A 17,559-nucleotide genomic window follows, 5' to 3' on the forward strand; every position below is an offset into this window, starting at 1 on the left:
AGTTGAGGGGAGTGCCTCTGAGGGGAGATCTTAATTAAAGGTGTTCTAGAAGCAGCCGTTGAACAGACCAGCCCACCTCCTGGACCTGTGCCAGCCGATATGCACAACTGACCAGGGAGACAAATGTCTGGCTCGAATCAGAAGGGGAAATGTAGAGTTCTGCCCTTCAGGAACTTGCACTAACTTTCAAGGCTGACTTTTCAAACTCCAGGCACTAGCCTCCAGCCCCTCACTGATTGAGCACGCACTGCTCTGAGGAGGACACATTCCTTTTGGGCTGGGATAATGATAGCTGGTTCACACATGAACCTGTTTCTGAAACCACCCATCGTGGAAAGCTGCTGGATCTAGCCAGGACATGGAAGCAACCTAAGTGCCCATCAACAGATGAATGGATAAAGAAGATGTGGCACATATATACAATGGAATATTACTCAGCCATAAAAAGAAACAAAATTGAGTTATTTGTAGTGAGGTAGATGGACTTAGAGTCTGTCATACAGAGTGAAGTAAGTCAGAAAGAGAAAAACAAATACCGTATGCTAACACATATATATGGAATCTTAAAAAAAATAAAAATCTTTCTGAAGAACCTATGGGCAGGACAGGAATAAAGACGCAGATGTAGAGAATGGACTTGAGGACACAGGGAGGGGGAAAGGTAAGCTGGGACGAAGTGAGAGAGTGGCATGGACATATATACACTACCAAATGTAAAACAGATAGCTAGTGGGAAGCAGCTGCATAGCACAGGGAGATCAGCTCGGTGCTTTGTGACCACCTAGAGGGGCGGGATAGGGAGGGTGGGAGGGAGACGCCAGAGGGAGGAGACATGGGGATATATGTATATGTATAACTGATTCACTGTGTTATACAGCAGAAACTAACACACCATTGTAAAGCAATTATACTCCAATAAAGATGTTAAAAAAAAAAAAGAAAAGAAAGAAAGCTGCTGGATCCCATCCAAAGAGCACATTTTGAAAGCTGGTATTCCTGGAAAAAGGTTCCCCAAGTGTATGGGATACACATTCTTCCGTAAGGATATCTCAGAATAGAGTCCAGGGCCTCACGATTAGAAGTAAATAGGACAGCCCTCAAAAGTCACAACTCAAGCAAGTGCGGTGAAGACATAAAAAACAACCCACAACTCAGGATGGTGAGGGGCGGCTTCCCTGGGACTGTGATAGAAACAGATTCGTCACAATGGACAGAGTTTCCATTCAACTTACCAAAAAGAGCCAAGAAATGACGTAGTAAGACTCTTTTAGCAAATGACAAGCTATTCCATGCAAAAAAGTGGACACCCACGCTCTACCTTTTCTGACGGCAAAATATGAAGTAATGAAGGAAATCGAGGAGACAAACAAAAGTCCTTTGAGACCCTGATGTTTGGTGAATACCGAAACCTTTATTGCAGGAAACTCTGGAAGCTTCTCGGGCTACCTTGAAACCTAGCCTGGATTCCTGCCTTCGCAAAGCAGGTTCTGTGGAGTGCAGCCAAGGGCCAGGCACTGGCTACAAGACCTGCAGGCTTCCCTCTGGTCCCTGATAGTCTATGACCACAGCATTTTCATAATTTGAGTCTCTGCAATACATTCCAATTATAACCTTGTGAGTTGTTCAGTGCCTCAGAGAAAACCTTCAAATTCTTCTGGCTACCTTCCACAGTCTGAAACACGATGCTGAGCATATCTTGTTAGAAATAAGCATGGAAAATGCCATTCAGATGGAAGGTTGCCCTAGCTTTTATCTTCATGGCTCTGAGGGTTGTAAAATCTACGCTTCCCTCTCCTTTCAGTACTGTGATTTCATTTCCAATGGATTTATCATGCTACCCAGGCAGTGCACGTGACTCAAATCACTCCACGGCACTAAAAAAGGCAGAGAGACAGGTCATACCTAGCTGGAAATGGGGGTCATCATCAGCTTTGTCTGCTCTCGTCAAAACGTGACAAGGGTGGAAGCTGGCCGTGCAGAGGTGAGAGTGAAAATAAAGTATAAAGCAAACTACATACAGAAGAGTTCAGTTCTGAATCTCTTTGTTTTCTTTATACGTCCGGTGGAATATACTGTTGTAAAAAACTGCCACAACTCACCCAAACGTTGATCGGTGTCAGGAGAGAAAACTAATGGGAACCGTAAAGCAATTGAAATGTCTTGTCTTCTGGGTCATAGACCAAGTTCACTTTCCTTTGTCTCTATTATGGGCTGAAATGAGTTCCCTCAAAATTCATCTGCTGAAGTCCTAACCCCCAGGACCTCCCAACGCAACTGTATCTGGCGCTGGGGCCTTTAAAGAGGCAATTATGATAAAATGAGGTCAGATGGGTGGGCCCTAATCCAATATGACAGGTGTCATAACAAGAAGAGACTAGGACAGAGACACACACGGAGGGGGGACCACATAAGGGCACAGCAAAGAGGAGGCATCAGCCAGCCAAGGAGAGAGTTCTCTGGAGAAACCCACCCTGCTGACTTCCAGCCTCCAGAGCTGTGACACAGTAAAGGTCTGTGGTTTAAGTCTGACAGTCTGGGATACTTTGTTACAGAAGCCCTAGTAGACTAGCGTACCCCTCCCCCGGGGTCTCCCCACTACCAATTTGGAACACTGGTTCCCCCTTCCTTCTGCCCCGCCTCTTTCTTTACTTGTCTTTTAAAAGAGGTTCCCTCGCCTTCTTCCCAGACAGAGTGGGAGCCTGGGGAAGGTGAGAGGGAGAGAAGGCATTTTGCACCCAGACTCCCCAGGTCTGTCAAGAGGCTCAGGACCCCAGAGCTCACAGGCGTGTCTGGTTTGCAAGGGCATCACTTGACTTCATCAGAAGATGTGACTCTCCCTTGCTGGGTGACTCTGACCAAGTCGCTCAACTTCTCTGAGCTTCTGTTTTCTCATACATTAAAAAAAAAAAATTGGTGATGTGAATTCCTTTGAAGGGGTTCAGAACGAGCCTCCCCAAAATGTGCCACTTTGGCACGTGGATAGTTTTGACCTAAAGAGAATCGGGGCCCAAGAGACCCAGGAGGGGCTTTTTACCTCCCCCTCAATTTCCTAAAGGAATTGAGACTGGGGCCAGACTCAGAGAGAGAGAGCTATTACCAGAGATCACTTTTATCTGAATGACCTATATATATGGCAGGACAGCCATCAACTTACCAAACATCTCTCTTCTTATTGTCCTGTGAATGACCCTCCTCCCCTTGGAAGCCTCAGGCCCCCATCCCATTCCTCAGCTCAGGATGGTATAGAAGCCTCAGCTGCCCAACTTGCCCTTGGGTCTCATATCTTTGGGACTCCCCTACGTACATAACTAATTTGTTTTTCTCCTGTTAATCTGTCTTATGTCAATTAAATTATTAGACCAGCCAAAAAACCCAGAGGGTATAGGAAAAAGTTTTCCTCCCCTACACTTTCAGGGTTGTTGTGAGGTTCAATTAAGATAACACACTGGAAAATACTTAAATACTAGTCACCGTAAGTCTTGTTAATTCTTTTCTTACCTTCTGTGATCATCTATGGATAATTAAGTTGGGTAAAAATTTCTATCTGCAAAATAGGTACTACCTAGAATTTAATAGTGAGGTATCATGGAAAAAAAGTAATCAACAAATAATTAGAACTTCTGTGACTCTGAATAAAGGATTATTTCTTCTACTCTATATTTTGTTGGCCTGATAAAGTTTATTTTTGTTTCTCCTGCCAGTTAATATTTATGAAGAGTGTTGTAGCTGGTATTAAGAGAAAGATTCTAAAAACACAAAAGATCTGGTTCCTGCCTTCATCGATCCTGCAATCTATTCAGGAAAATAACATTTTAACTGTAAAAACACTTATGAAATTAGTTCAACGTGGTTTTCAGGGCTGTGACGGGGTATATGGAGCCAAATCTCACTGCAGGTCAAGCTAGGTACATACCTGAACTTTTTAGGACAACTTTCCACACAGCAATTTCCAATTATCACCTATCTAAAGACAATGCCAGAAGAAGCTAACAAATCTGATAGAAAACATTTAAAATCAGGAAAGGCAATAAAAACCTGAATGCTAACTAAGTAATGTATTTTGCTTTAATGAAATCTAATTGTGTAACAATTTGTACAACAGAACCCTTTAATACACAAGTACCGGGACTTCCCTGGTGGCACAGGGGTTAAGAATCCACCTGTCAATGCAGGGGACATGGCTTCGAGCCCTGGTCCGGGAAGATCCCACATGCCTTGGAGCAACTAAGCCCGTGAGCTACAACTACTGAAGCCCATGTGCCTAGAGCCCGTGCTCCGCAACAAGAGAAGGCACGGCAGTGAGAAGCCCGCGCACTGCAACGGAGAGTAGCCCCCGCTCGCCGCAACTAGAGAAAGCCCAAGTGCAGCAACAAAGACCCAACGCAGTCAAAAATAAATAAATAAGTAAATTAAAAAAAAAAAATACACAAGTACTTCCAATATTCTTAAAACACGATTTGAATAACCAAATCTTAATTTTCTCATTAACTACTTGGGAACCCCTGAAAACAAGATTATTGACGATATCAACATTTCAGTAGGAAAACCATACATTCTTGAGAAATGCAATTCATATCTGACTTTTGAAATACCTGACTTTAAAAACAGCTCAACCGAAAAGGAAAGTGCATAGTTGGTTTTTTTTTGGTGGAAATTCACAAAATTCAAAATATGGTAATTTGGTTAGTAGGGACACAGGGTCAAATGGCTTAATGCTTCAGAAGCCGCATGTCTTAGGAGCCATATTTGAATTTGGATCCTGACTTTACCACTTACTGACTGTAAGTCCTGGGCCATATTACTGTACTTTTATGAGTGTCATCTTCCTCGTATTTTAAATGGCTACCTTTGCCTTAAAAGGGCAAGAATAATCAGTGCACCTCTCCTGGCCAGTAGCAGGGGTCATCCTGGGTGGAATTTCTAGATGAGAAAGTATCATAATGGATTCTGATGACTTCCCAGCCTTTGCCTCTCCCTAAACGGTGAATTTTTCTGACGCAACTTTGTGTGTCCCTCCTACCACTTATTCCTCTTCCCTGGAGTCTAGCAAGGTACACAGCATGTATCAGAACCTCAATCCATGTCTGATGAGTGAATACACAAATAAATAAATAAATAATACATAGATAATTTTTAAATGGAGGAAGAGGAAGAAATAAACTAGTGTGTGGAACACATCTTAAGTACTGGTAACAGACCCGTGTCTTTGGCAATTTAAATCTGGAGAAAGAGATGAAAAACACCAAAAGATACTTTTAGCTATAGGAGGATAAAAGGAAAAAAGAGTAGGGGGAAGTACTACGGTCGCTGTCAGTCACTGCTCTGGAAAAGGTCATGCAAAGTCCTTGTCAACTTTATTCTGTAGTGTATAGCTAAAACAGCCTTTAAAATAAGAAGCCAAAATTATCTGAAACATTTACATGCAAGAAAATACCCAGTGAAATAAAATGAAATTAATTCTCTCACGTGCATTGTGAGAGTCGTGTCTTTCTGAGACATTTTAAGATGCGACTGTCTGAATTTTTAATACTGCTGTCTGTTGTATGCGCTTTTCTTTAGCAAAGATTTTGGTTAATATGTCGGAAAGGCCGAAGGTCAATTCGTTTTCATGGATCCAAATCATGTACTCTATTTTAGTTTTTAAAAATGATAATAATTAAGGAATATCCTTGAAAACGAGGAAACACTACACGTTTTTGTTGCTTTAGAAAGGAATATCTTCTTTTTCACGTCTTCCATCAGACCACAATCCGAGTATTTTCAAAAGAGTATTATGGCATTGAGTAGGCGGTAGCCGAGAAGACTGATTCCCTATCCCAAGGACAGCGCTGCCAATAGGCTGAATGAAGTTAACGGCCAGGAAACAAGCGTCAAAGAAACCCCAGACTTGGCGGCTGATCCTCTGAGAAGCTCCCGGGACGCCGCGAGCCCCTCCCCGCGCCCTTCCGTCGCCCGGCAACCCGGCCACGCCGCGGCTCTGCCCCGCCCCCGCTACCATGGCGACGCATGCTGCGGCTCGGCCCCGCCCCCGCTGCCATGGCGACGCGGGTCGCCGGCGGGCGCTCGCGTCTCCCGGGCGCAGCGTGGCGCTTTCGCTGCACCTGCTGGGGCCGCGGCAACTTCTCAAACCTTCCGCTCACCCAGCGCTCCGCTCCCCCTCGCCTCCTCTCACCCTCGCTTCAGAAAGCGTGCCACGGACGCAGGAGTTCCGCCACCTGCTGCTGGGTGGTCCCCTCCCCAAAAGTGAGGGAGGGGTGACCACCGGCACAGAAAACCCGCCTACCTTTCTCAGCATTCCTGCACGTTAGCGGGGCTCTCCTGAGGGACTGCCCACCTCGCGCCGAGCTCCGGTGGGCAGGAAGTCACGGGGAAGCAGGCGGGGAACTCGGCCCCGGCGGGCGCCGCCGCGAGGGCCCCTGCGCCCCCCTCATTTGCAGGGCAAAGGGCGGGACCTTCGGGCCCCTCGGGCTGGAGACGGTGAACCCGTCCGGTTGCTACCTTCCCGGCCGGAGTTCAGACTGGCTCTGAAGAGCTGTTCAGACTCCACGTTTCCCGGGCGACGAACATCCAGCGGCTCCTCCGCCGCGGCGAGCGCGCCTCCGCGCCCCGGGGCTGTGCTATTGTTCGCCGGCCCGTGCAGGGCGTGGTAGAGGCTGGGAGCGGCCCGGAGCCGTTTCAGGCCGACAGAGGGTGAATTTCTTGCAGGGTTTTTCTCTCAGGCTTCCTCCCAGCCCCTTACTGTTGCATATTCATAAGAAGGCGGGGCCGCTTGCCGTCTCTTTTGAATCCTCGGGGTTGAGGAAGCCCAGGCGAAGAAGTGAGGACGATTCGATTTGGAAACAAACACTAAGAGGAGGACAAGGTGGGGAGGAAGTGGTCACATAAATAAGCAAACATAGGAGTCCTGTTTCACAGCTTCTTTCCCCACCTTCAGGCTTCGAGGGCGCACACACACACACACACACACACACACACACACACGACCTTCCTCCATTCCTGAAGTGAGCAAAGGAAACTTCAAGAAGGACCTCACTAAACCCCTTGGTCCTAATTATAGTAGTAGACTAACTGGGGAATTTGGGGGGAGGCAAGGATTTTTAACAGATGATTTGACCTATGTGCTCCTCATGGCAGTTAAAAATTATATATGCAGACCTTACTAATTACAATGATTTTATTGAATTTCATCATAATTGATTGTCTGCTTTTAATGTGGTGCAGCCCTCCACCATGCTCAAAAAAAAAAGATTTTCTGATTTATAAACAATTAAGTTGCTAATGGAAACCCATTTTCAGAAAATAAAACTAGCACAAGGAAAAGGACAGGCTTAAGAAACTTTATATGAGGACAGGGACAGTCCGATTGAGAAGCGCTAAAAGCCATTGGTGGGGAGCTATTTACCCCAGACCTGACAAGTGGTCCTCCAGAATGGCTTCTCTTTCCTCCCTGAAATGTCCACCATAGGAATCATCACTAAATCACATCATGGACTTCAGATCCAGCTGCCCCTCACAGTACAGGTTGTTCCCTGAGGAGGTGACTTAAAGGGATGCAAAATTCTTCTGCTTAACACTCGACCCCCAAACGACCTGCCATGATGCTTTCACCATAGAATCTACTCCTCTGTGTTAAAGTCCTATGGAAAAATCCCTGTTAAGATGTAAATTTGTTAACCCAAAAAGGTGACCCATGCTCCTTTCCCCTCACTATTTACAGGTGCTTAGACTCTCGGTCGTTAGAAATCCTCTTATCCTGCAGGTTCTCACTGGTGCCCATCTACTAGTGGATGGTGGGTTCTGGGGAGATAAATGATAATGAAACAGCCCAGGGCACTGCCCTGGGTGCCAACCTTCTAGCGCCAGACAGAATTCAAGCAAACAAAAAATCACGGAGTTATCATCGCTATAAAGTAAAATAAAGCCATTTAGAAAGGCAGGTGCTGGAAGCCCAGAGGGTATAGAGGTGCCGTGACTTCCTGGATGGAACCAACTGAGACTAAGTCCAGGTGTTCTGTCAGGGTTTCAGGTCAATTCTGTGGTCACCAGCTGTGTGACCTTAGGTATACAGGTACCCTTCTGAGTTTGTTTCCTCTTCAAGCAAACAAACAAAAGGCTAGGCTATGTTTTCAGTAGTTTTTAGTGGGCAGGGAAGGTTGCCATGCTGATGGCATGCACACGGAGGGGCAGAGGGTTTGTCCGTGTGGCCGGATGGTCATTGCATGGACGCTGCGGTCAGACTGCTGGGCAAGACCCTTCACCTCCGAGTCAGGTTGCCCCCATTGTAAACATGGGTAATAATACCCACCTCAGAGGTTGCTGAGAATAATAAATGAGGGGTACAAAAATAATAGGGCTAGCCATTGTAATAATGTCTCACCTTCTGGAGGGTGGCCCAATGGCACATCCTTGGAAAGTGGCGGCTGCCTGATTGTGAGAACTAACCTCGCTTTCTAACTTTGACCCTTATCTCTAGTTCTCTCCCTGCAAAGGGAAATAGGATGGGAGGGGACAGGCTAACGCCAACAGAGGCCCCCGCTGGCCCTCTACGTGCGTTATGTCTTGGCCGCAGCCACCACTAACCATTGTACAGATTCAAAAGAGGATCCGAGAGGTCGATTTCCTCACCGACAACACACAGCACGGTTTTCCTTAGTGCTCTAGTCACTTCTGAAGACTTAATAAAATCACTGTGAGACCTAGGGACAAACAAGCACCCCTGTTCTAGTCTAATCTGATGCTCTTCACTCTGTGTGTGCAGTAGGCACTTGTTAACTGTCCTGTCGACCAGCCTTTCTCCTAATGTGGATTCCCGTAAACGACTTTGAAACATGTTTCCCCATCTTTTCTCAGGGCCCACTTTGAGAGCGTCTGGTGAGAATCATTTCTGCCACTGGCTGTCAATTTGTCTGTTAAAGCATATAGACAGTGCTTCTGGATTTCAGATCGCCCTTCCCACAAAGGATGAGGAAGAGACTGAAGAGGCAACAGAGAGAGGGTGGGGAGGCCCAGTTGTGAGGAGTTGGCCGCCCTGAAACACAGTTCCATGAATCACGAGCACTGGGACCCGGGAAAGACAGAAGTCAGTGTCACAACCGGAGATGCCAACTAGACCTCAAGGAAGTAGCTGAACACCAATGAGGCCTCTCACTAGCATGTGCTAACACAGTGAAATGTTCGTCCACTTGTCTGGAGATCCTGAATCTTGTCATAGACCCAATACTTTGCAGGATACTGTCATCTATGAGATTTGGCTCAATTACCACTCGTGTTAATTCTTTTCTCAGCTTCTGTGATCATCTATGGTTAACTAATTTGGATAAACATCTCTTCTGCACTTGAAATACACAGAAATGCATTGTATCCCCGCCCTGGACTCCCAAGTTAATCCACAAGTAATGTTAGGCTAATTATGTGGGAAGATCCTTATCTAAGCCACATGCAGACAGAAATACACAAGCTAGAATCTCTCCAAATTTCCAGATGTAATATTATGCCCATGAATTGCTCTAGTGCATTATTGGGACTTGAACTAAATGAGAGGAAATCAAAAGTGGGTAAGAAAGACTCATGTCGACTGCCCTAAATTATTCTCAGCATCAAACAATCATGTCACCTTGGGATCCTAAAGTCACTTTTTATCATTTTCATTGCATACCCCAGAGAAATAGGCACATAAACAAAACCGACAAGCTCTGACGGTGTTATTAACCACCAACGCCAAATTTGATCATTGTAGCACAGAATCCCCGTGTGGTTATGCGGCTCGGTATAAGCACCTGCTGCCCTCAGTGTACCAGGTAGAGATGAAGGGGAGAGAAGTGAGATTGCAATTGAGGTTTCTTAGTAAATTCGCCCCAGAGTAAGCCCTTAAGAATTGTTAGTCAGATTTCCCCCAAAGCATTAATTGTGCACATGGCTCTGTTGCTATTGAAGACACAATAACAAATTGTTACTCTCCACTTTGACTTTTGTTCACTGGTTCATTCAGCAACTGTTTATCCAGTAACTATGTTTGAGGAAGATGCCAGGCACCTGGGGAGTTTTTTCAAAAAAGCAGTTGTCAAAAAAAAAAAAAAAAAAGCAGTTGTCCATAAGGACATAAAAATATAGTGAGGAGATAACATATGTGTAAATCTAATTCCTGTAAATTAAATTGTTTCAGTGTGGCTTTAAAAGACACACTTTGCATTACAAAAAATTGTAACTATGTGTGGTGATGAATGTTAACTAGACTTGTAATTATTTTGCAATATATACCTATATCAAATCATTATGTTGTACACCTGAAACTAATATAATGTTACATGTCAATTGTATCTCAATTAAAAAAAATAAAGGGCAATTTCTGATCAAAAGAAGACACAATTTGAAGAATTCTGTAAAACACGGTTTTATAAAGCCAAGAATCCAATTGTAATATGAATAACGGCTTTTACTTGATTTGTAAGTTGGAATTTGGGGATAAAATGCATTTGTAAGTTTGAGAGGAGGTTGAGGAATAGATTTCTTCCTGAAAGATCTCCTGGATGACCCAAGGGCGGGAAGGCATTGGAGACAGCGAGGGATTGGACAAGAGCACGGCCGAGGGAGATGGGGAGATGGCCAGGGTGGGAATGGGGACCCCCAAGAGTGAGGAGAGGTGAGGGCACCAGATTCGAAGGGGCCTCTAATCAAGGCAGAGAGGTTCTGGTTAATACGATTCAGTGACCAGCGTCCCCCGAGAGGGGCTGGTGGTGTGGTCGGTGGTCTTAGGTCAGAACTCCCATCTTGGCAGCAAAACAAGCACTGCTGTTGGTCGCACAGGAATTGATGTCACAGGGCTCAGCCCCAGCAAGGGAGGGTCAGGCAGGTTCAAGGAACGTGGGGAGAGAGTAAGTCAGAGGAGATGGCTGGGAACGGCCTCCAATTGACGCAGGCTATTTGCCCTCAGCCACAAAGGAAGGTGGAAAGACTCTTATTGAGCACCTTCAGCATACCTGGCACCATCACCTATGTTCACCTCCCTGGATACACATATCTGAGTGACATGTATTGTCTTTTCTGTTCCTAGCTTCCTTCAAATAATCCATCATCCATTAGCTTATTTAAATCCTTTCTGAACGGTCTCCAATTTTAGCCTGCGCATGTTCTTGGGAAGAACGAGTTACATCTACTTGACAATCATCGTCTACACGGGCACTTTTTTTGGCTGACCTTGATAGGATGTTAGCTTGCACCAGAGCACACCCTCAGTCAGCGCTGTTGGCTCCCCATCCAGCCTTCATTCATTTGCTCAATACGCACTGATTCAGCACAAACCCTGTGCTAGACTCTGGGCCCGGCACAGGGGAAGCAAAGCAATGCGCTCCCACTCTCCAGGAATTCACAGAGAGACTGGGAAACCGACCCTACAGCTGTAAGGCAGGTGTGAACATCGGAGCCGGTGCCATGGGCGCAGCGAGGAGAAATGCCTCCCTAATCAAACACGAGCCACTGCAGGAGCTCGCCTGTCCCTGCACCCCAGGTTTTTGGTTTTGATAGTCTGTCTTTTCGGTCTTCCCCTTTTCCACGTAAATAACCTTTATCTTTTTATCCGGCTCCTTTATGGAAGTCTCTTTAGACGCTTGACTTTTTAAATTTAAGGTTTATTATTTCTTTCTTGGCATTGGACCTGAAATGGAAGAATCTTTCAATTGTGGACACGTGACAAAAAAGTTCAGATTATGCCCTCAGGCTATTTCACTCTTCGATGTCAACCTAATAAATGGTTTAGTGACATGCACTGTGGAACTGATCTTATTTTCTTTTTTTTTTTTTTTTTTTTAAAGTTTAATTTTTATTTATTTATTTATTTATGGCTGTGTTGGGTCTTCGTTTCTGTGCGAGGGCTTTCTCTAGTTGTGGCAAGTGGGGGCCACTCTTCATCGCGGTGCGCAGGCCTCCCATTATCGCGGCCTCTCCTGTTGCGGAGCACAGGCTCCAGACGCGCAGGCTCAGTAATTGTGGCTCACGGGCCTAGTTGCTCCGTGGCATGTGGGATCTTCCCAGACCAGGGCTCGAACCCGTGTCCCCTGCATTGGCAGGCAGATTCTCAACCACTGCGCCACCAGGGAAGCCCTCTTATTTTCTTTTGAAATCCACTTAAATTGTAAATGTTGAGAACCCAGCACTCTAGGTCTGCTGTCATGATCTGATCGTCTGTGTGTGTGTGTATGTCTGTCCGTCCATCTGTCTTTTTGGTTTGCTGAAGCTGAAGTCACTTAGATTCTTTCATAAATACTAAACCCCTCGCCCAGAACCTATAAGGCAAGGATGTCATCCTTGGCAGCTAAGTGATCCTAAAAGGACACAGGTATTTTCTTTTAAGAGATTTGAGTGGAGATAAAACATATCAGTGACAGGCCAGAGAGGAAAACCCCAGGGTCATCTCCAGACGACTTGACATCGACTGACTTCACATTTGAAAAACGAATAACTGCTCTGAAGTTTGTGATTTCAGCTCACAGACGCTGAAGGCTCCTGGGCTGTCCTGACAGGAGAAGGCTCTGGAAGGTTTTCCCCACATGCTTTTACAGTTACCTTGAGACCCTTGCTCAGCAGGCGCGATTGCTGAAGAGGCTTTTCCTGCTGGGCCCGTGGACACATCACCAGCTTCCTTTTGGAAACTGACAAATCACATGTTAGAAGTCTGCTGTCACATCTTTCTATTTCACAAGCACAGAAGGAGGCATGTTGAGTTAAGAAGTGTTTATGGGGCTTCCCTGGTGGCGCAGTGGTTGAGAATCTGCCTGCCAATGCAGGGGACACGGGTTCAAGCCCTGGTCTGGGAAGATCCCACATGCCGCGGAGCAACTAGGCCCGTGAGCCACAACTACTGAGCCTGCGCGTCTGGAGCCTGTGCTCCGCAACAAGAGAGGCCGCGATGGTGGGAGGCCCGCGCACAGCGATGAAGAGTGGCCCCTGCTTGCCGCAACTAGAGAAAGCCCTCGCACAGAAACGAAGACCCAACACAGCCAAAAATAAATAAATAAATAAATTAAGAAAACACACACACACACACACACACACACACACACACACACAAAAACTCTTAGGATGAGCTACAGGGTGCTACGTGATTTATTAAAAAAAAAAAAAAAAAAGTGTTTATGGCCTGAATAAAGACAAAGCAATGAAAATACAAAGTTGAATACATGGATTTATGCCATTTAACCAGCAGTGTTGATGCTTTTAGTCCATTAAACTGTGCATCTCCAGCCTCACGCACTTGCTGGCTCTCCTTCTGGACATCTCCCCACAGAGCAGCCCGGCTCATCTCACTCCCTTCTCGTCTCCTGGCCACTGTCACCCTTTCAGGAAGGAGCCTCTGATTAGCCAGTGTAAACTAACAACATACACACACACACACACACACAAGGGCAATAGGGAAGCCAAATCATATTTCTTTGAAGAACAAATTTGTACACGGGATGAACAAACTAATTGAATTTTTAAAAATACCACTTGTCTGTTATTTTTTTTCTGTAAAATTCCACTCAGATAAGCCCCATTTGCACTTACATGGCCATAAAAATCACAGGATAAAAAATATGCTAACATGAAAGATGTGAAAATACAAGATCACAAGACAGAAGAGGGCTTCCCTGGTGGCGCAGCGGTTAAGAATCCGCCTGCCAATGCAGGGGACACGGGTTCGAACCCTGGTCCGGGAAGATCCCACATGCCACGGAGCAGCTAAGCCTGTGCGCCACAACTACTGAGCCTGTGCTCTAGAGCCCGCAAGCCACAACTACTGAAGCCCGTGTGCCTACAGCCCGTGCTCTGCAACAAGAGAAGCCACTGCAATGAGGAGCCCGTGTACCGCAACAAAGATCCAATGCAGCCAAAAATAAATAAAACAAATAAATTTAAAAAATATATATATATATTTTAAAAAAATAAAAAGAAGAGACGTCTACATTTCCCTTAATGCCGTCAGTTAAACCTCTGTTAGTCCAGCTGCCTCGTTTTTCAGTCACTCATATGTCAATGTCTTATCCCTTTCTGCAGGTTTTTTTTCCCTTTAAAAAATCAAAGAAAGCCGCATGGCAGTGATGCTGCTATTGTAACTCGCCTGTGCTGGTTTAGCGGTTCCTTCTAGACCCCCTTTTGCTTCACTCCAGAGACGGGTGACAGCAGTGAACAGGAGGGAGCAAAATGAGGGGACATCGGTGCTGTGGTCTGAGCCAAGGAGGAAGCTTAAGAAAGCTCACCTTTGGACCTGACCATATGCAAATCTGAGAACTGAAACGTGGTTCTACTATAATCCTCATTTCCAAGTCACCTGCGACTTCCTGGAGCCCACGTAGCAGATCCAGGACCCGGCCCAGCTGTCCCCACTCCACCGGGCCGCCTGGGCCCCTGCTGCAGACCCAAGACGCTGCCACCTCTCCCCTCGCCCACTCCCTGTGATGCTGCAGAGAGGGAAGCACTTAGGTCAGCAAAAGGGTCTGGTCTGAGGTCCAGCCCAGCATGTACCAGCTTGAGACCTGGGGGCATTCCTTTGGCTTTTGAGCACCAGTTTCTCTTTTTCTAAAATAGATGCAGAAAGCAACTAACTTAAGGGTGTCTTCCACTAAGAGAAGGAAACTGGAAACGAGATAAAAGTGAGATCCAGAGGACAGGAGGAGAGCAGCAAAGGGACTCTCCAGGGAGGGCTGCAGCGGGGCAGGCCTGGAGGACAGTCAGCGCGGCCTGGAGCAGAGACCCTGGAGCTCGGGCACTGGTACTGTGCTGCCCCTGTGCCAGCTTCTAACGAGTGCTCCACGGGGGCTAGGCTCATGCAAAGCAGGCACTAACGCGAGACAGAGGAAGGCCTGAGATCCAGGCAAAAGCGGATGCATGTAGGAGAGGGCAGGACGCACAGGGTGACAGCTGGAGAGGGCAGGACACACAGGGTGACAGCTACACGAGCCCAGACAGTGGCCACCCCAACAGGAGGCGGTGAGACCCCCGAGGCGGCACGCGGGCAACAAACACTGGAACTTCTGGGCCTCGGGAAAAGTTTTTGGAGGATGTGAGGGAAATTAGTAATTGACTGATACGCCAGGGAATTACTGACTTCAAGAAAACAGAAAGAATGTTCACAGTGCACTAAATATTCAACTGTGAATAACAGTTGCACAAGCAGGATACTGTGAGCAGTGAACGTAGATTTAATTTAAAATTATAACTATTTTGAAAGACAGCGGGCTAAGGATTGGCAGCTGTGTCGTGAAATCTTTGGTCACCGTGACTGTTAGAGCACACGGTTTGGGGCCATCTAAACTCTCCAGATGGTGTGGGTGGGCCCAGCCTTCCTTGGGCACCGCTGGTGTCATTTTGTAGATGATAGAGCGTCAGTTTACAGAAATGAAAAGTATGGTTTCACCGTTGAGGGCCAGGTGACCCAGGAGAGGAGGGCCAGGTGACCCAGGAGAGGTGGGCCGGCTCAGAGCGCTGAGGAGACCACGGTACAGCATAAGCCTCCAGGCTGTGGGAATCTTCCAGAGGATGGGGTCAGGCGGGGGCAACCCAGCACCTGTGCTTTCTGAAAGGAACAGTCCGGCAGCAGCGTGGAGAGCGGTCGGGGAGCTGTGAGAAGACGACCAAGGGGGCTCTGAAATAGGCCGGGAGAAAGGACAATCCATTTCCACCTTTTGCCAAGAGATGGGCCGCCACATTCTAAGGAGACAGCTTGCAGGAGTGGACCAAACATCAGTATCTCTGTGAGCTCATTCCAGACGCAAAACAGAATTCTTTTCAGTCAAGACTCTGCCCTTGTAAGGTTAAGATAAATGCAACGTATGTGCTCCCTTGCTGTACCTGGGACTAGCCACCAATAATTGGTCACCAACTGTGTACTGCGGGGCCCTTAGGAGGTATAATAGCTCAATCTGCACAGCAAACCAGCAAGGTCTCGCTTTGCATCCCAGGTTTACACATAAGAAAACCACAGCTCTGGGGGTTAAGTTAAATCGGCCAAATTCACAGAGGTGGTTGAAACTGGTTTACCTCTAAACTTACACACTTTTCATGGCCTCTCCATTTGTTGGTAATGAGAAGATACATTAAGGAAACATTTCTCTCAGAAGAAAACTTTGCTTTTACAAAAGCACTTTCTAGTAAACTGAAAATTCCCCCATTTTTTTTTTTCAGAATATATTAGATTTGGTTTTTATTGTAGAGCACACGTATCAGGGCAAAGTGCTGCACACACAACTACAAATCATTTTGGGGAAAAAAGCTGTAAAAAAAATAAATAAAACTGCAACTGCTTTAGTTATGCAGTCCTGACTCGAGGAATCCACACTGGCCTTAAGGAAACTGAATTAAAGCAGTTCATCTTTTTTAAAAATTAAAGCGTAATCACATACAGTAACACAACCAGATCTTAAATGTACAGTTTGATAAGCTTTGATAAATGTACACACCCATGTAATTACCATCTTAATAAAGATACAGAACAGAAAGCCCCTCCTGCCCATTTCCAGTCTCTCCTCCTCCCCACCCAGAAGCAGCCACTATTCTGGTTTCTATCCCCACAGATTAGTGTGGACTATTGTTGGGCTTTATCAAAACAGAATCCTACCATATGTACTCCCTTGTGCCTGGCTTCATTCGCCGAGTGCAATGTTTTTGAGATTCACCCATGTTGTGTACTAGGAGTTTGCTCCATGTTATTGCTGTGTCGGAATCGTCTTGAAATGGATGATTAATGTATATTAGCAGGTTTTCCATATCATTATAAATATCTCCTCAATGGAAAGAATTTCATATTTTAAACGTCTCATGTGTTTGCTGCGGTCTTGTTCCTTCTATACAACCTAGGCCGTTGAATTCAGGTATAGGATACCTTCTTTCCCCGAGTCACTCACTGATACACTGACAACATCCTAGGCCAGAACTGTGGGCACTGATGGATGGGTTCAGCTCCCCAGTGTTGATAATTAAGGCCATCTGCTTTGGATTGTTACCTCAGAGAGACACTAAATCTCAATTACAAGGTAAAGCTTCCATAAGCTGAGTGGATGCTGACAGATTGTGGAAATGGGGGAGTGCTTTTGTGTAAGGATTGCAGATGAAGACAGTGACACAATGAGGAACATTCTGCCCCAAAAAGAAAAAGAAAAACTTGTGTTTTCTGGAAAGAAATATAAATGCAGCTATTTAAGAGGGCACTGTGACCCCTGAAAGTGACCCCATGCCACACAAACCCTGACTGCCGCACAAGTGCCAAATAGAGGGAAGATCTAAGAAGACTGTCTGGTCAGGAAGAGGGCACAAAGCCCCAGATACCATCAGAGATAAAAGACCAATCTATACTAGTTTTCTTATTTCTATACATTAACACCAGACAATGGAAAATGACATTTAAGAAACAAATATAGCAATCCTAGAGCAACCACTAAAACCAATGAAATTAGTTAAAAAGCCAATAGATTAATTAAACAGTTTACTAAAAAAGTTTTTGTTTAATACATAAAAGGCAGGAGAAAAGGACTAGAGTGATTTTTTATTCTATTTTTCATTATTATTTTTTTATTTTTTGGCTGTGCCATG

General features: G+C 45.8%; 1 protein-coding gene and 1 long non-coding RNA gene across 3 annotated transcripts in view; both read right to left on the reverse strand.

Annotated features, from left to right (window-relative positions):
- The window catches only part of SPATA13 (spermatogenesis associated 13), a 266,445-nt gene extending 259,574 nt beyond the window's left edge, over nucleotides 1–6,871 (reverse strand). The window contains exon 1 of one of the 2 annotated variants that reach the window (XM_082365026.1): nucleotides 6,284–6,871. In XM_082365026.1, the coding sequence (XP_082221152.1) occupies nucleotides 6,284–6,295 (12 nt within the window). In that variant the 5' untranslated portion in view covers nucleotides 6,296–6,871. The remainder of the gene's footprint in view (nucleotides 1–6,283) is intronic. The other variant, XM_082365023.1, reaches the window with a different exon arrangement.
- Nucleotides 6,872–13,074: 6,203 nt separating this feature from the next.
- Nucleotides 13,075–17,559, reverse strand: part of LOC309615482 — a 100,733-nt gene continuing 96,248 nt past the window's right edge. Inside the window, exon 3 of the long non-coding RNA XR_014236869.1 lies at nucleotides 13,075–13,328. This is a non-coding gene — a long non-coding RNA (uncharacterized lncRNA). The remainder of the gene's footprint in view (nucleotides 13,329–17,559) is intronic.

The sequence above is a fragment of the Balaenoptera borealis genome (assembly GCF_965194805.1).
Source record: "Balaenoptera borealis genome assembly, chromosome: 18".
Classification (NCBI taxonomy): domain Eukaryota; kingdom Metazoa; phylum Chordata; class Mammalia; order Artiodactyla; family Balaenopteridae; genus Balaenoptera; species Balaenoptera borealis.